General features: G+C 36.4%; 1 protein-coding gene and 1 long non-coding RNA gene across 2 annotated transcripts; both read right to left on the reverse strand.

Moving 5' to 3' along the window:
• Positions 1-11,681: 11,681 nt before the first annotated feature.
• On the reverse strand, positions 11,682-12,320 carry LOC142171704 (uncharacterized). Its single transcript, XM_075235394.1, has one exon. It carries the CDS (start codon positions 12,318-12,320, stop codon positions 11,682-11,684), a length of 639 nt encoding a protein of 212 aa, XP_075091495.1.
• A 2,383-nt stretch (positions 12,321-14,703) lies between these two features.
• LOC107789422 (uncharacterized) lies at positions 14,704-16,306 on the reverse strand. The gene is made up of 2 exons (XR_012701060.1): positions 16,062-16,306; positions 14,704-15,081 (listed from the first exon to the last, which is right to left on the reverse strand). It is a non-coding gene; the product is annotated as an uncharacterized LOC107789422 (long non-coding RNA).
• Between the last annotated feature and the right edge of the window lie 10,930 nt (positions 16,307-27,236).

Genomic DNA, 27,236 nt, shown 5'->3' on the forward strand with positions numbered 1-27,236 from the left:
AAACTCAGCCGGAAATCTCCGTCAGAATCCACAATGAGTTAGACACCCCATAAACCCTTACATTTGAGGACGAATGTTCCTAAGGGGGAGAGGGTGTTACAACCCAAATTCGCATACCATAGATCACGCCGTAAGTTAGTTGACGTAAATCCAAGAAGATATTATCTTTGAGATGATAAGAATTTAATCCTATTGGTCTTAACCGATACAAGGGTGTATAAGAGTGGTTAACAAGTATTTGAAGTTAAACGAATCAAGGATGTTGTAACCCGTATTTTCGGGTAAAACTAGAGGTGATTAATTGTCCCAAGAGGTCTTGTTTTAATGTATTTGAATCATATAATATCCGCATCATAAGTCTTGAAGTCAAGCGAGTTATGAAACAAAAGTCGATAAAAGTTGTCGCAACTTAGGTTTATAATTTTACCTAAACTTTAGGTCAAATGTTACTGCATTTTTCTCCGAATGTGCTTGGAATTATGGGGTTATGTACCTATCAAATTGAAGATCTATGAGTCTAGTTTCCAACGCATTAAACCGTTCATCGATACGATCTCGGAATAGAGAGATATTTGCGTTTTCGCGAGAGTGCACCAAGCTGCTCTCTATGGGGCCCACAAAGGCTGTTTAAGACATATGGACATATATAAGATACCTCAACCCCGTTTTAAGTCATTATTTTTCAGTATATTCAGACCTTATAACCCTAAAAACAGTCTCTCAAGGTTCTCTCATGATCCAAGACCCAAACAAAGGGCAAACAACACAAATCAAATGTCGGGAATCCAGTGGCGCTAGTAAGTTTCTTGTTCTTCTTGTTGTTGCTGATTTTTGTGTTGTTCCAGATCGTGTGGGAGGTTGTTTTAAGTGTTTTATGTCCTGTAAATACACCTTCAAGTTTTTAATATCAACCCTAGGTGATTTCAAGTCTTCTAAAGTAATTCTAGTGCCAAAAAACCCGAATTAATTGCTAGTTTCGCTTCCTTGTTCTTGTGGCAGAATTAAAGGGATATTTCGTGGAAAATTAAGGTCAAATTGGAGTTGTTATTTCTATTTAAAGGTAAGGAACCTCTTACTCTATATATATTTAAGATTATCCAAGTTGCAGCTAAGTCGTTGAAGCTAGAACTTGTGAAATATATATCGAAAGGCTTGGTAGTAATATTGTTGGTTGGTGGACTATTTTGGAGGCTCAATATGATTATTAATGATGTTGTTTGGGCTGTTTGGTAATTGTATTGACTTGTGGGAAGTCATATAAATAGGGGAGGTGCTGTCCATTTCATCATAAAATAGGTTGTGGTCGATACATAATAGTTACGACGCTTAAACGATAATGATAGTGTCATTTGTCTTATTGTAGACTAAGGAGTCGTGACATTTGCATAGCTTGAGGTTGGGCAGTATATACAAGGTATGTGAGGCTATCCCCTTCATTCTTTTACACGACTCCGATTGTACATAATGTAATGAACGAGCTCCCAAAGATACTCTACTCTTAGAAGCTAGCAGTACTTACATTGCTGCCCTTCTTATGAAACGATTGATATTGATGTTACTTCTCTTATTCTTATATTATCAATGTTATTGGTAGTTCCTGATTCTTATAAGATTCTTGATGAAGAGTTAATCTTAATAACGTGTACGAAGGATACCAACCTTATGTCACTCCGAAAGGTTCAAAATGTGATTCCAATGAGTCCAGCATGCATCATATATATGTATCTATTTTACTCTACCGAGCCGCGCTATAGTCGGCCGGGTACGACACCTATTGTGCAACCACTGATCAGTTGGGTTTTACCGAGCTCCACGTGGCCGGGTACGATTCTACCGAGCCCTATGATGGCCGGGTACGTTTTACCGAGCCTATTATGGCCGGGTACGATATGATGATGGTGATGCCCACAAAGGCGTATGTTTTAAAAGTTTATGTATATATATGTATGTATCATGTATTTCATGTCAGTAGCCCTCAGAGGTACCCAGATGTCACAGGTTGTATATTCTCTATCCCTGTTTACATTACTGTTCTTACTTATGCTTTCTTGCCTCACATACTCAGTACTTTATTCGTACTGACGTCCTTTTTATTTGTGGACGCTGCATGTCGTGCTGCAGGTCTTGATAGACAGGTAGACGTAGCTCCCCCACCAAGTAGGCTGTCCAGTTCAGCGGTTATTGGCGAGATCCCTTCTCCGGACTTGCCGTGGTCTTGGTATGCATTTTTGTTATAGACATTATGGGTATGTCGGGGCCCTGTTCTGGCAATGTTGTATCACTTATGTTCCTTTAGAGGCTCATAGACAGGTGTCGACTTATGTATGGTTTAGAATGCCTTTCCAGCTGATTTTTGTTGTATAGTCTTTCATGGCATCATGATAGCTCGTACCTTATATATAGTTTCTTGACAGTCTTGTCGTCCCATGTTATGTATGTTCATGACATTATCTTTCATTGTTGGTTGTTCATGATCCATGTCTACTATTTATATTGATCTTGTTGGCCCTTAAAGATAATAAGGAAGGTTAGATAAAATGTACGTTGGTGCTCGGCAAGTATGGCCCGGGTGCTAGTCATGACCCTCCAGTTGGGTCGTGACATTTATGGTGAGTTGCATTCCATGTTATGATTCGCAGCACACAGAGACTCCATCATATTCATTTATGTTGTTCTGTCTATTTTACATTCCAAACAGATACTGTATTAGTATTGTACTTCCTAATAGATTCCCATGCACTTGTGATACCGAGTTTTGGGAATCTTTAGTAGATGTTATAGTTTTGCTAATATTGTCACCATTTTCTTTTATATTTATTAATATTACATATATCCTTGATTTTATATGTATTGATTTTAATAATTAATAAAAGCCATGATTTTAAAAGTAATAACATAAAAAATTAAATGGATAATTCACTGTTGGCTTGCCTAACGACGACGTTGGGTGTCATCATGGCTTATACTGGAAATTGGGTCGTCACACAAGCTTGTGAAGAAAGGGCACACATGTCACCTTAGGAGAATCCCACATCGGAATGAGAGAGGAAAGTGAAGTTCTTTATAAGGCATGACATAAGTTCACATGGTACACGCGCTTTTGGGGCTCGAGGGGGCTTATCCCAAAAAGACAAATCCGCGTAGGACAATGTGTTCCATGGGCTTGGATCGTGACAAATATGGTATTAAAGCCGAATCTCCCTAAATACAATTTTAGGTCAAACCTCAGTGAGGACGCTGGGTCTCAAGGGGGAGAAAGGGGGATAAATATGGTGCCCATGATGGAGGGAGAACTGATGAGGGCGGGTCAAGCAGGACTGGCAGACTTCTAGTATAGCAAGCTTCTGAAGAAAGGGTGCATATGTCACCTTAGGCGAATCCCACGTTGGAATGGGAGAGCAAAGTGGAGAAACTTATAAGGCATAGCATAAGTTCACATGGTATGAACGTTTTTGGGGCTCGAGGTGGTATAGCCCAAAAAGACAAATTCATACGTGCCTAGGACCAAAGTGGACAATACGTGCCATGGGCTTAGGTCGTGACAAATGGCATTATAGAGAAATGAGTAAAAATGTAAAACTAATAAGAGAATAGATAACGGAGTTCCTAGGTATACATCATGGCACAACCTCATCACACAATGTCATAGTAGATAACAACAACAAAGAATAACTGCAAAATATCCTATCTATTACGATATGGAACCCGATCCAAATATTAATACCAATAATAATCATTATCGTTGCGGCATGCAACTCGATATCAATATATCGATAACAGATATTGTTGCGGCATGTAACCCGTTCCCAACAATAACATTTACCGTTTCAGCGTGCAACTCGATCTCAATATCAATAAGAAGTAATGTTGCGGCGTGCAACCCGATCCCAATATATCAATTCATTTGATAATGCCCACTAACAACCAAACATGGAAAATCTAACAACATAACATGAAAGAGAACTAAAATGCATAATTTACCAAGAATATACGAGCACGAGCAAAGAAGGTCGAATAATTCAATGTTCAAGAACTAGCCTCATAATATATGTTAATAAAGACTTCAACAAGTCATAACATGAGAACAATTCAAGGTCACACTATACGACATAACACAGTATAATAAAACCAGAAATAAGTAAAGGCAATAAGGAAAATAAAAACGTGAAACAGGTAAAAGCATATATCTAATAACAAGTAAGACCATATAATAAGTAAAAGCATGAGATAGATGAAGGCATAAAACAAATGGAAGCATATAACAAATGAAGACATGTAACAAGTAAATGCATATATATATATATATATATATCAAGTAAAAAACATGTATCAAATAAGGGCATATAATCAGTACAAGCACAAAATAAATAAATAAAAGACATGGTATAATTTAAGGCATGAAGTAAGCTAGAACACCCTACATGCTTAAACCCATGATGATGTATATACACTCATCACCTTGCATATACGTCTTCCCTACACATAGATCACGTAGAAAATAGACCAATTGTGTTCTAATTCCCTGAAATCAAGGTTAATCACGATACTTACCTATTTTGAAATAAAATCAACAATCCAACACAGTTTTTCCTTTTAGAACAAGCCTCCAAACTATCCGAATCTAGTCAAATATTACTCAAATAAGACAAAACAAGCTTTAAAAGCTATTCTATTGTAAAAAAGGCTCGATCTTTAACATATTTGGAAAAGTAAAAAAAAAGTCAACTCGGGCCCACGTAGTCGAAATCCAAAATTAAGACCAAATCCCGATTACTCATTTATTTTCGAGTCTAAATATGTTATGTGCTTCGAGATCCGGCCTCAAATCAAGGTCTAAATGTCAAAAATATAAGATCCTAAAGGTTTACCCAAAAAGTTTATTTCTGTTATATGACAACTTACATTTAGGCATAAAAATCTGGGGATAAGAAATAAAATTGAACAAAAGTAAGTTAAAGTTACTAACCTATGAAGCTTAGAAGAAATGGCTCTCCAAAATCTCCTTTATGTGGAGTCTAAATCTCAAAGATGGAATAAAATGAGCTAAATCCTGAAATTCTTACCTTTTATGCAGCTACAGGTATCGCAATTGCTAACTCTTGTTTGCTTTTGTGCGTGCAACTGGTCGAAAATGCAATCCAGCCCCTGAGCCTCAGATCTTGTAAATACGACATACGTTTCGCAATTGCGGCAACAACTTCACAAATGCAAAGACTGGAATCCTCGCGAATGCGAACTAAGCTTCGCGAAAGCTAAGTTGTCCCTTCTCCACCCAGAGTCGCAAATTCGATAAGAGACTCGCAAATGCGAAGGCAAACCCCTTGCAAAAAGCACCAAAGATGCCCAAGCTCTCCCAACATCACAAATGCGAGCTAGCACTCTGCTAACACAACATTGCAATTACAACGTCTGCAACACCACCAACTCAAGTCCAAACAAATCAGTGCGAAACTCATCCGAGCCCCTCGCGCCCCAATCCAAACATCCACACAAGTAAAACAACATTATATAAACTCGCTCATAAGCTTAAATCGTTAAATTAAAGTCTAAAGTCAAGAATCAAACATCAAAACTCAAATAATTTCATAGTTCATGCTTTAAAATTCCAACTTTTCTCATTAAGCGTAGAAACGGTCTAGGGTTACTCGGGACCTCGACCAAATATACGTACAAGTCCAAAAAATCATAGAAACCTACAAGAACCATCAAAACAACGATGCGAAGTCGTTTACTGGCAATATTAACCATGGTCAAGTCTAACTATTTTTCAGTTCAAAAATAATGTTTTCTTTAAAAATTCATATTTAAACTTTTAAAAAATCAACACGGACCGCATACACACATCATAAATTATCATATAGCGCCACAAAAAATCTCAAATCACGAAATGGGGAGTTAGAACTCCAAACGACCTATTGAGCCGTTACATTAAACTCGTAGGATTTGTAATTGCCAGGAGTTAATACTAAAACCCAAAATATCCTGGGATGTGCTGATTTGCATTACTCAAACATGACCGACTTTCCGTATGGTCTCTTCGGGATGTTATTATCCGTCCTCGGTACAGATGATCCCCGATACATTCTTATAACTAACCTTTCGATTCGACGTACTGTAAAAAAACATTATTTGATTTGGAGCTGAGTACATACTTGCCATGTGTTGTTTATTGTGTTGTCCACATGATAAATCCAAATTTTGCCAATACAATTTGGAAGAATTTACATTGGGTTGTACTACAAATACACTTCTTCTCCATAATTGTAAACTATTCAGAATCAATTTTATTTACTGTTACTATACTTAAATTAATGAAGCACTCTATTTTCAATTGTTGGCATTGTTTGTCAACTTCTTTCGGCCAAGAACTATTCAATAAGAACTCCTTTACATTATTCTTTTATCTACTTCATTATTCTTTTACTATTTTCTACTAGTAAAAATTATTTTATTAGTTTATTTCAATTGCTTGAGACCCTATTACATAAATTTAATTAATTTATCTAAAACTTAAATTTTAGGTTAAACATCGTCCATCGATAGTTTTGAAAGATGATATAGTCGGACAAGAAGAAAGCTCAATAGTCCGTGAAACTTAAAATATAATCCATTGAGATTCTTTTATCTGTAATGATATATAAATGTAAAGCTTGTAGCACAATAGAACTAGCATCTTATAGAGTAAATTAATTCATAAAAAGACGGAGAAATAATAACCAAATTTAAATATTATTCTGTATGATTTTTGAAAAATAGGAAAAAAATCTCTGCACCTTCCAACCAAAAGAAAAAATCTAAAGTTATGGTGGTCCCGCCATTAGGGAAAAAATCTACGAACTAGGCAGTTTAATTGGACAGCAGAACAATAAATTACGCATGCAATTAAGAGATAGCATTTAATTAAGAATCAGAATTTTAGAGTTCACTCAAACAAGGGTGAAATTAAAAAATAGTCAGATTTACTGGTGGTAATTGAAAAATAGTCGTAGTTTCAAAAGTAATCGAAATTTAGTCACTTTTCATGTAAAGATAAATCTGAACGAAAATACTGTTCAAAATCTGAAAAATATTCCAGCATAATATACTGGAGTTCCAGTTTAATATACTGCACTTCCAGCATAATATACTGGAGTTCCAACATAATATACTAGAGTTCCAATATAATATACTGGTCCAGCATAATATGCTGGAAGTTCATACACACATTCTCCAATTTTCAGTATATTATGCTGGAACTTTCCGTGTGTTGGAGTTCCAGCATAATATGCTGGAAGTTCATACACAAGTACACCAATCTTCGGTATGTTATGCTGGAACTTTCCGTGTTGCAGCAAAATAATGGCTATTTTTCGATGACTTTACAAATGCTGGCTATTTTTTAATTACCAATCCGAAAACTGGCTAACCCGTGCTATTTAAAATCACCATTCGTTATTGCCACATTGTAAAGGGGGGAAATGCAACAATAGCCAATTTTGTGACCATTATTTAAGCCATAGCGGCATTGTTTAAAATTTTAAAAGTCTAGCCACTTTGGAACCAACTCCCGGCATACACCTGAAGTTTGGCTTACCAAGTTCAAACTTTTGATATTGTCGCCTGAAATTTGAACTACAAAACCTAGTGTATATCTAAAATTTAATCTAAATGTCTAAAGTTAAGCTTGTCAAATCCTAACTTCAGACTTGTATGTTAGGTTGTTCATCTTTGTTCTCCCAACTTGTCGGAGACCGCCATGAAAGTGCTTGAGCTAAAGCTTGGACATAGTTAGAAGAGAGAAGAGAGACTGAGGAAAATGAGAACTTTTGTATCTCGGTATTGAAGAAGGAAGCAACCGTATTAATATATTGTTCTAAACAAACTAATCCACAAATTCCATAATTACCCTCTACACTGTAACTACTTAACTACCCTTGTGTCTATATTCTCAATACTCCCCCTCAAGCTGTGTAGTGTGAATAAGTTGTACACTCCCAGCTTGGACAATAGAAAATCATGTTGTGCCTTCCCCAGTTCTTGGGTTAGTACATCTGCTATATGTAGGTTTATAGAGACATGTGCAGTCTGGATTAGGCCTTGTTGAATTCTCTCTCGAATAAAATGGCAGTCAATCTCGATATGTTTGGTCCTTTCATGATTAGATGGGATTTGCAGCAATCTGAATAGCCGCTTTACTATCACAATACAGCTTCATTGGAAGTTTCAAGCCCATATTCAGCTCTTTGAACAACCTTGTTAACCAGACCACTTCTGCTATTGCATTGGCCATACTTCTGTACTCGGCTTCTGCAGAGCTCCTTGACACTGTATTTTGTTTCTTGGACTTCCAGGAGATAAAAGAGTCACCCAGCTTTATTACAAATCCACTCACTGACCTTCTAGTCATTGGGCAAGTGGCCCAGTCTGCATCACAATATACTATGAGTTGGTTAGAAGATTGAGATGATAGCAGAATCCCCAACCCAGGTGCATTCTTTAGGTACCTTACCACCCTCAATGCTCCTTCCATATGTGAATTCTTTGGCTTGTGCATGAACTGGCTTAAGTTCTGTACTGCATAATTGATATCTGGTCTTGTCATGGTAAGGTACAACAGCTTCCCAACTAATTTCTGATAGCTACTTGGATCACTAAGCAATTCATCAGTATCTAGAGTTCCATGTGCATTGGCATGATCATATTCTGCACTGGTGAGCTTATGGCATGGGTCTAGAGGTGTGCAGGCTGGTTTAGAACCTACAAGCCCAAGTGTGGCAATGAGATCAAGAGTGAACTTCCTTTGACAAACCAAAATGCCATGTCTGCTTCTTGCAACTTCAAGACCAAGGAAGTATCTCATCTCCCCCAGGTCCTTGATCTTGAAGTGATGTTGAAGCACAACTTTGGCATCCTGAATTAACTGAGGAGATGATCCAGTGATTAAGAGGTCATCCACATAAATGAGGATAATGACCAAGTCAGAACCAGACCTCTTACTGAAGAGGGAATAGTCATGATGACTCTGTACAAAACCTGAGGATGAGAGGGCCTCACTGAGCTTCAAGTTACATTGCCTAGAGGCCTGTTTGAGCCCATACAAGGACTTCTGAAGCTTGCAAACTCTAGAAGTCTCCCCCTCACCTAGAAGACCAGGGGGTGGAGTCATATACACTTCTTCCAGAAAATCACCTTGAAGAAAAGCATTGACACATCCATTTGGTGAAACTTCCATCCTTTCATAGCAACTAAGGATAAAACAGTCCTTACTGTGACCATTTTCACCACAGGTGAGAAGGTCTCTTGATAATCAAGACCCTCTTGTTGTGTGTAACCTTTGGCCACTAAGCGAGCTTTGTACTTTTCCACCTCACCTTTGGCATTGTATTTCACCTTAAACAACCATTTACACCCTATAGCTCTCTTGTCAGTTGGCAAAGGAACTAACCTCCAGCTGTGGTTGTCCTGTAGGGCCTGTAACTCTGCATCCATGGCTGCAATCCACTTGGGATCTTGAAGAGCAGCAGCATAGGAAGTTGGTTCTGTAACAGCTGAGAAAGAGCAAAGTGCTTTGAAGTAAGGTAGAGACAATGAAGCATATGACATGTATGCAAACATGGGATAACTGGAACCCAAAGCAGTAGAAGGACCAGCTTTTGGCATTCCATGAACAAAGCCATTGAGCCAGCCAGGTGGTTTGGAAGTCCTAGTAGACTTCCTTAGTCCCTCTTCTGGCAAATCATGTAAGGGAGCCATAGTTGGGTGTGGCATCACTGCTGTAGGAGGTGATGTGAGGTGAGGCTGTTGCAGAGTCTCAGAAGCTGGATCAGCAGGATTAGGAGCTGAGGAAGCCTCAAGAGAAGGTGGAGGTGCTATTACTGAATCAAGAACTATCTCTGAGACCTCGGAGGTAGGATCAATGATGAAAGCATCATCTGCATCAATAAATTGCTCAGCATTAGGCCTCCTGCCTGTGGAAGTTGTGGTCTTGAAAGGAAAAGTGTATTCCTTGAAAGATACATCCCTGCTTACAAACAAATGCTTGTTAGTGAGACTATATAGCCTATAACCCTTTTGAGTCGATGAATATCCCATATGCACTGTTGGTTCTGCTCTAGCTCCAAATTTGTCACTTCTATCAGTGACAGTAGCATAACATAGGCTTCCCAGAACCCTGAGATGCTGCAATCTAAGTGGTCGACCATAGAACATTTCAAAAGGAGACTTTCCTGCTAATGCTGTGGATGGGATTCTATTGATCAAATACACTGCATTCTACACACAAAATCCCCAGAACCTCAATGGAATTCTTCCCTGAAACTTGATGGCCCTAGCAACTTCAAGAATCTGCATGTGTTTCCTTTCTACCACTCCATTCTGCTGAGGTGTGTAGACACAGGAGCTTTGATGAACTACACCTGCATTCCTAAACATGTCTGTACAATGTGAGTTAAAGAACTCTGTTGCATTGTCTGTCCTGAACACTTTTATTGTACTGTTAAACTGAGTCTTTACAAGAGTCATGAAGTCTTTTATTACAGTAGGTACATCACTTTTAAGTTTGAGCAGAAATATCCAAACATTCTACTATAGTCATCTACTAAAGTGAGAAAATATCTATTCCCATCATAGGTAGGGATTTTATAGGGACCCTATACATCACCATGTATCAAATCAAATGCTTTAGAAGCCCTACTAGTACTTTTTGAAAAAGGAAATCTTGTCTGTTTTGCCAAAGGACAAATAGGACAGACATTATTACTATGCAGCCTACTCTGTTTTGTTATGTGCATCTGATATAGAACCTTATGTGGAATGTGCCCAAGTCTTTTGTGTCATAGCTCTTCTTCATTGGTCACACACAGTGTTGCTGAGGCTTGAACCCTATCTCTATCACTGTGAGGCCAATAGTATAGATCTCCTTTCAGCCTACCAGTCCCCTTCACCTTCCCAGTGTGAAGGTCCTGCATTAGGCAAAAATCAGGAAAGAACAGCATACAACAGTTTAGTTCCCTAGTCAGTTTTAATACTGACAGTAAATTGTATTTAAAACCTGGGATGCAAAGCACATTGGATATAATCCCTTGATCCAATTCAGAATTTCCTACACAAGAAATGGCCAAGCTATCTCCATTTGGCAAATGAACTTTTCCACCTATACTTTTAGACTGCTCTTTAGGCTTAGAGATCATTTCACTGTTTGACACCATGTGATTTGTTGCCCATGTATCTAATATCCACTTATTATCTTTTTCTTTACTATCAGTAGAATGAGTTACACTAACTGCATTTGCAAGCATTAGAGGGCCAGTTATACCTGCTGCATTAGCTGTTGGCTCAGGTGTATTATCCTTTTGTAGCATCTTCAGAATCTGGTCATATTGTTCTGGAGTGAATGGCATTGGCATCTGCATGCTCAATCCTTCATCTTTTTCTGTACCTGCAAAACTACCTGTTGATCCTCTATAACCTGCGTTGGTATAATCAACATTTGGACCTAGTGGTCGTGTAGCACCATAACCTGTGTGTCCATTTCCTGAATTATTTCCCATTCCTTGATGTTGTCCATGATTCCCTAGTTGTGCAGAGTTACCAAAATGTGCTGAATTAGCCACTGGCTTTCTTCTGCCCTTGAAATCTGTTGGATATCTAATCAATTAATAACAATTCTATTTGATGTGTCCTTTCATTCTACAGAATTCACACTATGTATTGAAATTCTTTCTAGGTTTCTGCATCTGAGGCCCTTTAGCACTCCAAAGTGCAGTAATGTCATTTCCCTCCATTAGTGAGTTGAGACCTGTAGAGTCACGCCCTGATGATCCTTTCTGAGTCTCATCCTCGATAACCATTGCATATGTTTGATTTAGACTAGGTTCAGTGGATTTCATAAGGATTTGACGTCTTGCCTGACTATATGAGTCATTTAGACCTCCTAAGAATTGAAGTAGCCTCTGTTGATTCAAGAGCTCAACATAGTCCTTCACAAAGCTAGGAGGCGGCACAATTGTGTCAAATACGCCCCACAATTTCTTCAATTTTGTAAAATATGTAGAAATAGAGTCGGTACCTTGAGAGATTGTTGCAATTTCCCTATGTAGCTGATAGATCCTCATTCGATTAACCTTGTCAAATCTTTCACGAAGATCCTCCCACACAGCTCGGGCATTCGATGCATACACTATCCCACTGAGCAGATATGGCGATACAGTATTCATGATCCATGAAAGGACTATAGCATTACAAGTTTCCCAATCCTCATGCAATGCTGCCGGAAATGAAGCCTTGGTGTGTTTACCATCAACAAACCCTAGTTTTCGCTTAGCTTGAAGTGCAATCTTCATCGATCTCCGCCACAAGCCATAGTTCTCGGATCCTTTGAGCTGAACCAGAATTAGCACTGATCTCGGAGTGTCTGATGGATGCACGAACAGCGGATGCGTATGGTCAATTTTTTTTCCCCATTTCTGAATCGAAGTAAATGTCAGAGTTTTGAGAAATCGTATATCTTCTAACTGAGCTCTAGCTTCTGCAATTCGAGTGATGAAGAGGCGTATTTAGATCTTCTCTGATAGCTCTGATACCATGTCGGAGACTGCCATGAAAGTGCTTGAGCTAAAGCTTGGACATAGTTAGAAGAGAGAAGAGAGACTGAGGAAAATGAGAACTCTTGTATCTCTGTATTGAAGAAGGAAGCTACCGTATTAATACATTGTTCTAAACAAACTAATCTACAAATTACATAATTATCCTATATGCTGTAACTACTTAACTACCCTTGTGTCTATATTCTCAATACAACTAACCACCGATTTCCTAACATGAAATTTTTGGCCTAAAACAGATACTCATTGGAAAATTAACACTTTCCCACACTATCAGTACAGAGTTACGATTCGCTGATGAAATACGTGAATGATGACAAAGTAGTAGGATCTTTACTAGGACTTTATGTTTGTAATTGTTGCTTTGAATGTCCATTAAAGGATATCACAATAAATAAATAAATAAATAAATAACAAGTTATAGCAGTGTATTAGTGAATAATAGTTCCCCACAAGAAAAATAACTTGAAATTAATTTCAAAATACAAAGATATAAAACAAAATTAATTTAAGTGGACTCCGAATAACAACAAATGGGTTTAGCAGTTGTTGTACAGAAAGAAGAAGTAGAAGAAACAATGGAGGGGGAGTTGGGTATGCTTTTGTATGAAGTTTGCCAATACTACAATGTTAAAAATTAAAAGAAATGAATATAGTTTAAATAGTATGGTCAAAACACCTTTGTAAAGACTAAATACATAATTTGGACCTAGGCAGTAGTGGCCCAACCCATCTGATTATACAGGTTTTGTTGGGCCACGTACCAAACCAAAATTGCCATCTAAAAAGCTACTACTATATATTTAAGAAATTCCTCCATTCATTTTTTGAATGGCCACGGGCCAAATATATCATTTTATTATGAGAAAAGGTTTAAATATATCTTTCATTATACTTTGGGTCCAAATATACCCTTGTTGTAATACTATTGGTTCAAATATACCCTTCTTCTGTTAAGTTTGTCCAAAGTGGACATTCAATCTTATGTGGCACTGATATTTGATGAGGTGGATGTCACATGGATTGTCACCTCAGCGCCCCTAACCCATTTTACCCACATTGGGCGTTGATGTGGCATCCACCTCATCAAATGTCAGTGTTACGTAAGATTGGATGTTTACTTTGGACAAACTTAACGGAAAGGGGTATATTCGAACCAATAGTATAACGACAAGGGTATATATAGACTCAAAGTATAACGAATGGTACATTTAAACCTTTTCTGACAGTAAAGAGGTATATTTGGCCCTTTCCGTTTTTTTAACTGATTATTTCATGCTTCTAAAATCTTGCCTCACTAAATACTTGTTGAATTCCCAAATAATTACGAAGTTTGGAAGTAAATCCAGTCAATAAGAAGATAAAATTCGTTAAAATGTGAGTGTACTAGTTAGATTGATTCAACGAAGATAATACAATATGTCTTCTTAAAATTCAGATATAAAGTTAATCTAATTAGGTCTCATTTATTTTTATTAAAATTATTATAATTGAGTCTGAGTATATATATTAATATAAGTTACTGTATGTTGATATGACATCGAATAATTAAGATTACTTAAAATGTGAATAAATTTTCTTTATTTATAAACTAATAAATATAGAATCCAAATAAATAACTAATAAATAGTATATGTACAAAATGGATAGAGAGAATATTAATTTGCAGCGTACTGTATAAATTATTTTTTTGATGAACCATGATAATTATAAGGTGATAGTGATAAAGCTGGCCGGTGAAAGTAGTAATTGGTGGTGGCGGTTGTGCGTTGGTTGGTAGTGGTGGAAAAGCTATCGGTTGTGGCTAATGGTAATGGTGGTCGATAAAAAATAACCCCATCCCTCCTTGTAAAGGATATTCTTAGCCGTTCTCCGAGGATTAACACCCCATAGATCAGAACTTGAACTCTTTCGGACCCTTAGTTTCGCTTGGTTGTCAACCGTGATTGTGTGGTGATGGTTTGTAGCAATAATGGTTAATGATTGTAATAAATAGAGAAGTGACAAAAGGCTAGATTTACATAAACTTTTAAGCAAACGTACTAATGATATCAAGACAAAGATCCCAACAATTCAGATTTATTAAGAACTAATACGTGATAATGAAAGGAAATAAAATAAATGACACTTAATAAGCTGATATATGAATGGTTCAAAATCAAAATATCCATTAAATACAAACAAATAAGAGCTTAGACATATATGGGACGTTGAAAGGGGGAGCTACTACCGCTAACTCTTGCTCTAAAAGCTAAAATGGAAGAAGAAATATTAGAAGCACCATGGCTAAGGGGCTGATCAATACTTTGAAAGAAATTAAAAGCTAGCATAAACATCAATCGAGTTAAACATGCCAAAACCACGAGCATAATTGCTACAACTTAATTCATAATTTGAGTGGCATTCCTTATTTACTAATGATTCTTAAAAGGTTGTTGAACAAGTAAGATGCACTTGATAAATTCGCACTCCAATTGAACTTGAAGAGAGAGTTTGATTTCTGCAAATTCAAGAGATCAAGCAAAGGAACATTTTAAGGGCGTAGACATACACCAACATGTGTTAGTAATGTACTGTTGAAGTTCTATACACACTGACGGTGTAAAATACTCAAATCATATTATTTATAAGGTAATTACGAGTAAAGTATTATAATGAGCATTCATTAATAACCTAGTAAAAATGATAAATGGCTTGCTTTACTAGGTTAAATTACACTATAAATCATGTGAGTGCGTATAACTTAAATCGTGTTGCAATAAATCCTATTGTGATATGTTCTCCTCAACCGCGTGATCCATCACAGTAAAAATGTAGTTGTCTCTATCAAGAGTACTGCAATTTACACTGAACAAAGAAACTAACACCAAAGGAGGAGAAGAAATTAGGAGCCGCATATTTTGATCTTATAATAGAGGTAAAGAACAAAACCACTAATGTGTCATTCAGAAAAAACAAACCAGCCAAAAAGGCAAAAGATTACCTAATTATACTTTCTTTCTTGGCCAAACTAGCCTGTTAGAGGCCTTATTATTATATATATTGGCAAGCTGATTGATCAATTACTAGTACTCATGTATTACTTTTTGATTCTTTTCTGGAGAGTAATTAATCACGCATTCTATATATGTCTATTTGGCAAGTTGTCCATTTCAAATGGCAAGTTGGACATGGTTTTTAGTGATTAGTCAACAAAATGGAAGAAGGAACAATTGATGAAAGTTGGTCAGGACTTGCCATTTTCTATAGTCAGTTGTTGATGTGTATAGCTATAATGAAAGAGTTTAATTTCTATACAGTAAAAAACAAATGCGATAAATACCCTGCTAAAACAGATCAAACTGAACCTATCATAGTATAAAAAATTTAATTTCTTAAAATATAGGTATAATGTGAAAATTCTTTACACGTATTTATACTTGAAACTAATCAATATTCCAAATATGTGAATTTCAAAGTAAAGAAACTGTACATACGAACCACATAGTTGTCCACTAATGTCCTCCTGGATCACTCTCTCAGTCTCTGTTGTGTGCCTGCTGCTTCATTAGAGGAGAGTCATATGTTTGATGATGCAGCATCATCAAGATTCCCATATGAAATTTACGAGAATCTTGGATTAGACCTCAGCTAAGATTTTAACTTTATAGATTTTGGATTGTAAAACGACTTCAAATATTAATAAATGAATTCAAAATTTAATATTTGTACATATTTAATAAATTTTTTAACACTATTTGAGCAAATATACTGGGTTCGACCTAACCCGTATGTAGATCCTTTCTCCTTTCAAGTTTGTGAATCTTGATGATGATGCATCCTCAAACACTGACTGGTGACCTTGTAAATTACTTATGATTCATTCTCCATACAAGAGCAAGAAAAACCCTATTCTTAAGAGTTAAGTTTGGTCAAACGATATAACCATTCAATCTTTTTGGAAAGATAGGAGTGGAATACTTGACTTTACTGAAGCTAAGAGTGTAAGAAAAAGGTAAAAGAAAGAATTACTTGGTACTCTCAGAAAGAATTGATTGTCTCTCGTTTTACTAGACCGATAAAGTATTTCTTGTTAGATGAGATTGAGAGTGACTTCTTTTGCTTACCAAGAGTTTCGTTTGTGTGTTTGAAATAAGAAATCCACATCTCTGTAACCAATTAATCGGAGAACGATTTTTAATAGGTTATCTTGACGAATTGGGTATGGAAAAGGTAACTGAAATGGCTGAAAGGAAATTAAGATAAATAGGAGATGATGAGAGATGGAATGTATTGGCAATTGGGATAATGGGGTAGACCTCATGACATTAAACAAATCAATAGGAAGAGGTTTATATAGAGGATAGGTAGAATTACCTATATTCTTGGTGGCCAAAAAATTACCTTCTATACAATTGTGAAATTTATATTTCTCTCATGATTAGATCAATGAATAATAATTGCAGTTAAGTATTCATAAGAATTAGAATTAAATCTGGACGAGTTACTTATTAGACTATATCATATTATATTAAAAAGTAAGAAATCTTGTACACGCTTAGTGTGTTAAATAAAATATTCAAATGGGTCCCTCGGTTTTTAAGTTAGGTGGCCCTTCCCGGATCTTGCAATATTTTGTGCGCAACAAACCACTCGGCTTTCAAGGTCAATATTCCTCCTGCTTGTAAGCAAAAGTTTCAAAAGGAATCATGATCCTTCTTAATATTACATTTAAGAAATATATAAAAAAGAATGGCATAAGACTTCAGACTTAGAAGAAGGGCTGAAGAAGAGCTTTTATACTATAACTTCAACATGTTGAAATTCCTATCTATACGTTTGGACTATTGGAGTTGCTTTATATAGAACTCTGAATATTAAAGTTCGTGTTTTAGTTTTAGTTTCAGAAAGCTACACTAAGTATCAAATAGAATTAAAAGTGTTGTCCAAGAAGACATAATTAGCCGCAGCTAGTTAGTTCAGTTTATGCAAATGACTATATCATGAGATATTGATTTGTTTTTCTCATTATTAAATCTTATCTTTGAATGAAAAGTAAAGTATTGGTGAAATACTCAATAACTCGGTTCTTTAAGTAAAACTAGCCCTTTCACGTTTGAGTGCAGGATTAAAAAACGACTCTTTTTCTCTCTCTCTTTGAAAAACTCAACGGATACTTAGTCTAGCGCTTTTTCTCCACGCTCCACCCTCATGTACCTGTCGGACGGCGCCCTTCCGGCACGTCTAGATGGCAAAATACTCCCCCTAACCCCTTAAGGGAATCAAAGAAAAACACACTTATGCCACTAAAATTGCTACGACCTCTGCTACTACTCCACCTATTCATCGACACGACCGAGAATCTATGAAATGCATTCACACAAAACACAATGGAATGACAGCGGTTCTATTTAAAGCGTCGGCCTACTATGGTATCATGGCAGCAGAGTGCAGGCTCAAATCGATAGAGGAAAGAAAAAGGGAAAAAAAGAGAAGAAAAGAAAAAAGAAGAAAGAAAAGAGAAACGTAAAGAAAAAAATATACTAATAAAAATGAAATAGTATTTGTAATACACTTTAATATAATTAACGAAAGAGTTAATTAGTTTGGATGGATTCCGTTTCGAAAATGACATATATGGACCAACTGTGTAACTCTAAGGGTGGACCAACTATGTGACGGTGAAGGCATTCTTGAGCTAAAGTACTAACGAATGACAAATATGCTCAATTTCGTATAATACAAGGACATATTTAAACTTTTTCGGTTAAACAATACTTATAAGTAACTACCATAGTAAGTAATTGAAAAACCCCGCTACTAACCTTGTAAAGTTTAATGCATTGTAGTATACAAGTTAGATCCTGTGAAAGAAATGAAAAAACAATTAATTTATTGGTTTAATCTATTCATAAGTAGTGGTTGAGATCGAGTATTCATCATTTCACGTGGAAACTAGCTAAGTCGCAAACTCGCAATATTACTGGCCACAATCACGTGTACTTGTTTCATTTAACAGCAACTATTAATGCAAACAGTCCTTTTGATGTTTAATTGCACATTTCTTCATGTAGTACGAAAGTGAATAAATTAAAAAATAGTGACAATAAGTTTCTCCAATTTTTAAGAGAGAAAATAAATATATTTTATTTGAATATAAGTTTGCAAGTAAAAATAAAGAGCCTGAAATACACGTAGGAAATAATACATGAAAGGAAAAAAAAATTGAATATACAAACCAAAATATTACATTGCCTTTTCTTTCCGAAAAAAATTGGACCCTAACGAAGGTTTACCATACAATATTGCTTTGCTAGATTTTATCATTCAAAATATATTCTAAAGCTAAACAAAGACTCATATGGAGACACATCTCGACTTGTTTGAGATTGAGACATAATTATTGTTAATATATGTTGGAATACTAATTCAAACTTGAATAGAATAGCTAAATTATTTAAGATTTGATATTTGATAGTTTATTAATTCATGTCTAAATGTGCTTTACAGTCAAAATTATATAATAATAGATTTTTTAATTTCTAGTTAAAGTAAGTTCATTATTATTATAAATAGGGAAGTTGCTAGTTATTTTCTATGTGTTAAGAAATATTGATTTCATTCAGAGATTTTATTTTTTATGAGTAAATTATTTTCTTAAATTAGTTATTAGAGTCTCTAAAATTTGCAGAGACTCAAATAACCTCCACCACTGGGCGACATTGCCAGCATGTGTTGCCCGCCGGGACGATGACATGGGCATTAAAAATAAAAATATTTAGCCACCTATAGGTGCTAATATGGTCAAAGACGCATCAAACTCAAAAGAGCAAGTGGCACTAATATAAGCTTAAATGATGTTAATCACTTCCCTAATAATCATGACTACAGTTAAGCCATTGATGGATCAAAACGTGTATTTTTTACGTGTAAAGGTTGTCAAGTGAGATAGTGACCATTTTCATATATTATTAAGTTTGATTAACAGATAATAATCTTATCCACCTAATGGCTAATGGGAATCATTTTATCAATTTAGCTAAAGCGCACCCATCCCTATGACATAGACTTATTTTAGGATTGGAGAACAAATTTAATCAGTGGGACTCCAAATAGAGATTTTTAATTTGTTGACCTTGTAAAATTGTAGAACTTAAAGTTATATACACTAACTTAATAATCAGAGGCGGAGGGAAAGCAGAAGCTACGGGTTTGACCGAATCTAGTAGCTTTGGTTCAAATTATTTATTTGTCTTAAGAAATTCATTGAATATGTAAATTATTAATTTAGAACCCATTAATTCAGAAGATTTAAAATTCCGAATTCATAAGTTTCAAATCTTAATTCTGCATCTGTTAATAATATTATATGACAAGTCAAATACCTCCGCCTACGATCGTTAAATTCTGGGTTCGAGTCACGCTGAAGGGAAAGTATGGAAACACTATAGATCCTCCTAATTTGAGAGGGTTTAAAAAAAAAAGTCAAGATCCAATTGCATCATGAGTTGTATCGTTGATGAAGAAAAAAAAATAGGACTTCACATGAAAACTAAGAAGACTACCCGTTATTCCAATCAAGTTTATGTTTGCCATAAAGTTTAATATATCCCTAGAAGAATAAAGGGGTTGATACATAAAATGCACGATCCAATAACTAATTATGACACTTATAATGTCCTATCATCCAACCTCAAATTTTAAAGCTATTTAAAAAATAAAACTATTTTAATTATAGAACCCCATTATTCTTACACGTAGCTCACAAATAAATTGATATGCAAACTTAGTGAACAATTTAAATGAAATAAAGCCCTTATTCTCCTAGCAGTTTATGCTCTTGCATTAAATAGCGTAGCACCCTTAAGGGTAGTACTTCTTCCAACATTTCCTAATGATAGGACCGATTCTCACATCCAAGAGCCGCCTTTAAATCTGCTATTCGTTAGTGGCAAAATAACTTCAATTTTGTAGACAAGCAAATAAGGGGTTGCTTGTGTTAGTGTGCGTTGAGTTGTCTTATATGCCCATAGATCTTCTTCCATATGGCCATGTCAATCTCGTCCAAATTTGGAGACGACTTTCTGCAACAAGTAGCATAGAGTCTTATTAAATGCCTCAATTAGATTATTGACGCGGCATAGCATATAGAAAATTATGTTGGTCGAAGCCAAAGAGATCACAATTATTCAATAACTAGTTATCGAATGACTTATCTTTATCAGTTATTATGTAACGCATCCACTCTTGGTTGCAGAAGCTGAGGCGGATGTTGGGCTGGAGGCTACACATCCTAGTAGGCGTCAATGCTTGGGTGCCAATTTGCTAAAATTTATAACATTATAAGACCACGTGTCGTTCCTAGACTTTATTTTATTAGTTTGGGAGCTGCACAACACGATTCGGAATATTTTTAAAGGAGATTTCATCTACATTGATTTCAAAGGCTTGACGCCTCCTGGGATACATGCAACCCTAGATCTATATTGTAACTTCAATATATCATTGATTTCAAAGGCATCTGGATTACATGCCAATTTCCAGAAGAGTACATATATTTGAGAAATATCTCACAATATGCAAGAGCAGATTCTGAATTTGTCAGAGATTATCACAGGCGGCTACCAATTGGATATTTAAGGGTACCTCTAAGCACTAAAAAGCAGTAACGACTCAACCGACCGTTTTGATTATTTGTATTTCGTTCAGTTATTTGAAGTCTTAAATAACTTTATATGATGTATTATGACTTGTGTATATCGTCTGTTTTCGTTTTCGGGTAATTTGGAATTTATTTGGAAGAATGATTCTCATTTTAGAAACTTAAAGTTGCAAGAGTTGACCAAGTTTGATTTTTATGTAATTGACCTCGGAATGGAGTTTTGATGGTTCTATTAGGTTTGGATGGTGATTTTGAACTTGGGAGTATGCCCATATTTGAATTTGGATGTGTTTAGAAGGTTTTGGCGCTAATTGGCAAAAGTTGACAATTTAAAGGTTTGGACAGTTCATAGGTTTGACTGGGAATTGACTTTGATATTATCGGGTTTGGATTGTTAATCTAGAAGTTGGAATATGCTCGTTGTATCATTTGAAACTGGTGTGCAAAATTTGAGGTGATTCCGAGTTGTTTAGAGGTGTTCGGCGTAAGTTTGAAATTTGGAAATTTGTAATAGTTCATTAAGCTTGAATCGATGTGCGATTCATGATTTTGAGGCCTCAAGTAGGTCCGTATTATGTTTTCAGACTTGTAGACAAGATTTGACGGGGTCCTGAGGGGCTCGGGTGTGTCTTGGATCATTGGTTGAGAACAGTTAAGTTAAGAAATTTGGAGTTTGATCATGGTCAATATCAGGTCTAGACTACCTCTATTCGGTGTTTTGAGTGCGATCTGGTCCGTATCGTGTTTTATGATTGAAATGCATATATGATTTGTGTCCAGGAGGTTCTGGATGAGTTTCGGAGTGGCTTCAGATCATTTCAGTGAAGTTTAGGATTGATGGTGCGGGTACTTCGCAATTGCAAAATTTTTGTTGCAATTGCAAACACCACATTTGCAAACTTTTTATCGCATTAGCAAACTTTGGTCGTAATTGCGACTTCACAAGTGCGAACCTGTGGTCATAATTGAGAACATCCATATTTGCAAACTTTTGGTCGCAAATGCGACATCTGCAGTTGGATTAAAAGTTGGAATTTTAGGATTTTAGCTCATTCTTTCATATTTTGAACCCCTAAACTTGGTGAGAGGCGATTGTTGGAGAGGATTTTCATATCTAACTATTGGGTAAGTGATTTTGACTAAATTTCAATATTTTAACTTGATTTTTTATGGATTTCAATATTTAAATCATGATATTTGAAAAGAAATTTTGGGGGAATTTTGTCTAAATTTTTCTAAAGTGAATAATTGAGATTTAAACATCGATTTAGAGTCGGATTTGAGCGAAATTAGTATAGTTGGACTCGTAATTTAATGGTTTGTCAGATTTTGTGAATTTTGTCGGGTTCCGGAGTGCTAGCCCGGAGTTGACCTTTTGGGTTGACTTTGAGTATTTGATTAAAGACTCGACATTTATCATTTGGGTTTGTTTCCTTTAGCATTATTTGATGTATTTGAGTTTCTTTTGGCTAGTTTCGAGTCATTTAGAGGTTGATTCGCACGGGATGACATTTCTAGAGTATTGTTTGGCTTGCTTTGTATTTGATTTAGTTTGTTCGAGATAAGTAACATATCTAAACTTAGATTTGAGGGTAATTACACATCAGAACTGTGATATTTGAGATGGGTTGGGTTGACACACATAATAAGTGATGGGCACGGGTGCGTGCACCGAGGTATTCATGATTCAGGTAATTCTTAGGCTATTATATGCCTTGTTTTGCTATCATGCTTCTTTGATATCAGGTTTTCTCTATTTATATGACTACGTGGGAATTATTCATGTTAGAAACTATGCCTAGACTACCTGATCAATTGTTTGAGATGTTATAGGGCTATTTTTACCATGTTGAGCTATTTTCCTTAGCCGTAGTAATATTGTACAGTCATGATAGTTATATCCGCATATTATATCTCTATCTCTGTTCACTTTTGATATGTTGTCGCACATGTTATTAGTGTCCATGTAGGTGGCACGAGTTTGAATTGTATTATGGCATATTGTTATATTCCGTGTTATATTTTAGATTGTGTTTCTGTGATGATGTATGCATATTGATAGTTGAGCGGATTGATGACTGATGTGAGCCATAGAGCCGTATTGATATGGATATATGGATCAGGTCGCACGTCGTAACGGCTATATTGATATTGAGGTGACGCATATGCCAGGCCCCGCATTGGGCTAAATTGTATTGATTTGAAGCTACGCGTGCAACATGCCCCACTATTTGGTCTATGTGATTATGATTAGCGCTTGGGAACAGTCACATTGTTATATACACTTGGTTGATGATGGGCAATCATGCTAAGCACTCGTACAGTGCTAAGTGTGACTATTTTGATGGATCCACGATTATGAAATGGGCTTTTGAGCCAGGCAACTGGAGTGTGCCAAGATTGTGTGTACTTGATGAGTTCACTATGAAAAACATTACTTGACATGTATATTTGACATATGGGCATAGAGATGTACCTTCCTCATGCTAGACAGTGACATGACATCTGATTACTTGACATGTAGGCATTTAGATGTACCTTCCTCATACTAGACAGTGACATGACATCTGATTACTTGACGTATATTTGACATGAAGGCATAGAGATGTACTTTCCTCATGCTAGACAGTGATATGACATTTGATTAATTGACATATATATTTGACATATAAACATATAGATGCATTTTCCTCATGCTAACTCGTAAATGAAAAGTCTTATATGTTGTTGTAAATTGGGAAAAACATAGTTGTTTTTTTATAAACTCATGTTTAATTAATTTTAGTGGCAAGATTTAAACTGGGACTGTTAAACTAGAAAAAATGTCTACTTTTTTGTATCTGTGGACGAGCTGGGCATTACATTTCCTAAGTTATATACCTTTATTGTCTTCACTATACTATTATGAACTGTTATTGGCTATTGATGTTGGACTCCGACTATCTTCCAAGCTCTTCACTGCTTTCAACCTAAGGCTAGGTTTGTTACTTATTGAGTACATGGGGTCGGTTGTACTCATACTACACTTTTGCACCTTGCGTGTAGATCTTGGAGCTGATGTCGCTGACTATGGCGGGAGCTGGCATTGAAGATGTCAATGCGTTCCGGTTATAGATGCCACTTGTCCTTGGTAGCTCTAGATTTTCAAATCTATTTGTGTATATTTCGAATAGATGATGTATGTATTTTGTACCAACTTTGTAAATTCTAAGTCTTAGAAGCTCATGATTTGTATAACTAATGCTTGGGATTTTTTTTTTATAGAAGTTCAGTTATTTTATTCATTGACTCCTAGGTTTCTTATTTGAGTTGTGTTGACTGTAAATTAGTTTAACTAGTCGGTCGGGTTATGTGCCATCACGACTAGCCGGATTTTGGGTCGTGACAAATTAGTATCAGAGCTTTAGGTTCATAGGTTCTACGAGTCATGGGCAAGTGTCTAGTAGAGTCTTGCAAATCGGTATGATGATGTCCACACCTATCTTTGAGAGGCTACAAGGCATGTAGGAAATTTTCCATCTTTCTTTCATTATCGTGCGGTATTGATTCAGCTTTAAGTGCATCTTTTTGAATTTCTTCCACTCACTCGTATGTTATGTGAGCTCTCGGTATCAGTTGTGCATCGACGACTTGTGATTCCATGGATGAGATGCGAGATATGCATACTATGTTTTGGTGATGGGCCAGTCTGGAGGACTTGAGCCCGGGTTTTGACCGTAGCTTGGGCTCGAGTTTTGACCGTAGCTTGGGCTCGGTGGTTTTAGTTGTTTGAGAATGTGCATTTGGAATTATATGTCTGGTAGTGTCCCTAGGAGTGGGACTGGTGGCTCAGTGAGTGGTTGATGACTATATGACGAGTGTGATGAGTCTGCGAGATGTGTTCAGATGTATTGGATGTGATGAGGAGAGTTTGCTTGGGATGCGAAAAGGACTATTTGGTGCTTGATTTCTATCTTGATATATTGTACAGTCCTTAGTTATGGGTGTGTAAGGGATCCTTCATGTTGTTCATATGTGGGAGTGAAGTAGATTCTTATGTCTTTTTAACGAGTTCAGACTCGGTAGAATTAATGATTGCATTGTGGTTGTGGCCAAGAAAAGACATAGAGAAATGCCAGTTTGAGGCTAAGCGGGTGGGTTATCTCCCGCGGGGTGTTCTGAGATTGTGTGACCCTTATGATGTCATGTGATGAGTTTTTATTTCTACCAGTGGGTTGTATGTGTCGCAATTCGTGTTGGGATCTCTTGAGAAAGTTGGCTTGACTGTCACGAGGATGAATATGAGTTTAGCAAATGAGTTGAAGTATTTTTATGATTAGTGCATCATGAGCTTATGAAGAATTTAGTTTGATTACAGTGCGGGATTATGGCAGTAATAGAGTAAGGGTATTGTGAGTTATCGGATATTTTGTTCTATAGCTTCGAGCCAAGTGGGGGAGTATGCTATCGATGATTTGATTTCATGGTTATGTGTTATACTAGTTTGTCTGAGGCAATACTTGTAGATCGGTTATGACTTGAAAAGTTTGATTTTTCAGGATGATTTGAGTAAGGAAATGTTTGAATGCATGATGTATTATACATTATGGGAATACCGAAAATCTTGGAATGATTTGAGTTGCTATTCGTAGTAGAGGTAGTGTGCATGGAGTAAGGATTTACTCATTTGGTTAGAAGTGTGGGTTACATCTTAAGGTGTTGTGTTTTAATGGAGCACATGTTGTTCGGCTCGTTTGGGCAGTGCATTTCAGATTTGGATAGGGTGGAGGACTCTCGAGAAGGTTCTAATGGATTCAAGATTCATATGTGGCATTTGAGGAATTTCGGTAATTGTAAAAGGCTACGATATGAGATTGCATTTGATGGTGTTGGGATTTGAGGTATAACTGTATCATTAAAGGTTCTACGTTTTAGTATTAAAGAGGTTAAGGAAACAACTTCAGATTCGCAGAAGGTCCCTTCAGAGTAGGTGTCTTGGTTGTGGTACTTTTGGGGGGAGGGGGGTTAAGAGGGAATACATCGGCTTATGGGTTTTAGGGAGATGTGGTTTCATGCTAAGATCTCTTTTGGTGAGAATTGGGTTAAGGGTCTAAGTATACTGGCAAGGAGAAGTGTTAACTTGAAGCAACTCAAAAGGAATTCAGAGAAAATAGGACAGCGTGGTAGTAGGTTGTATTAGTATGGTAATGGTATGCACGATTCTTTTGGTTCTTATGATGAGGTGAGGTTTTACCGGAGTTTCGCTGAAATATTCTTGGGTTTGGCAACCTGTGTGAATTGGTTGAGTTAGAGATATTTAGTTCCGATGGTTTTGTTATATGCAAATGGGTTTCGAAAAGTTCTCGATGATTTCTGTCACGGCTTGAGATGGATATTTTCTACATGCATGGGGAGTTTGTTGTGCAATGTGATTTTCTCTTAGATGGGATCAACTAGAAGGTTTCTGGCTGATTGAGTATGTATTCTGCTTATGACTTAGAGTTTATAATGAGATTCTCATATTTTTATATGATGGCATGAGAGATGCGGTGCAACGCGTGGAATTGAGAATTTTCTGTACAAGGTTGCTGAACAATTTTGAAGGGAAAGGTCCTGAATTTTAGACAGCATGGCCGACCTCAGATATTTGGATGAATGCTAGTACTACTTTGTATTACATGTGAAGGATGAACATTTTAGAAGGCACGATATGCTTTGACTTACGGATGCTTTACTGGTATTGCGGTACTCGCCTTGTTGATCGACTGTTGATGTTCAGATTTTGCTATGTGGCATGGAAGAATTATGGAAGTATTTCTCGTGGAATGATTATGCATGAATGATGTGTCAGTCACTTGAGTGGTCAAGTTGAGATCGAGTGTGTCAATTATGGTATTCTAAGGATTTGGAGACTGGGAGTTCTCAGAGGCAGATTGTTCCTTGGTTGCGGACTGTAAAGGTATGCCCAAAGTTAGAAATCTAATGGTATGTGTTATGATTAGGTTATTGTGGACTTTAGGAGGGTCATCCATCTG

Source organism: Nicotiana tabacum, chromosome 17 (genome assembly GCF_000715075.1).
Source record: "Nicotiana tabacum cultivar K326 chromosome 17, ASM71507v2, whole genome shotgun sequence".
Taxonomy (NCBI): Eukaryota; Viridiplantae; Streptophyta; class Magnoliopsida; order Solanales; family Solanaceae; genus Nicotiana; species Nicotiana tabacum.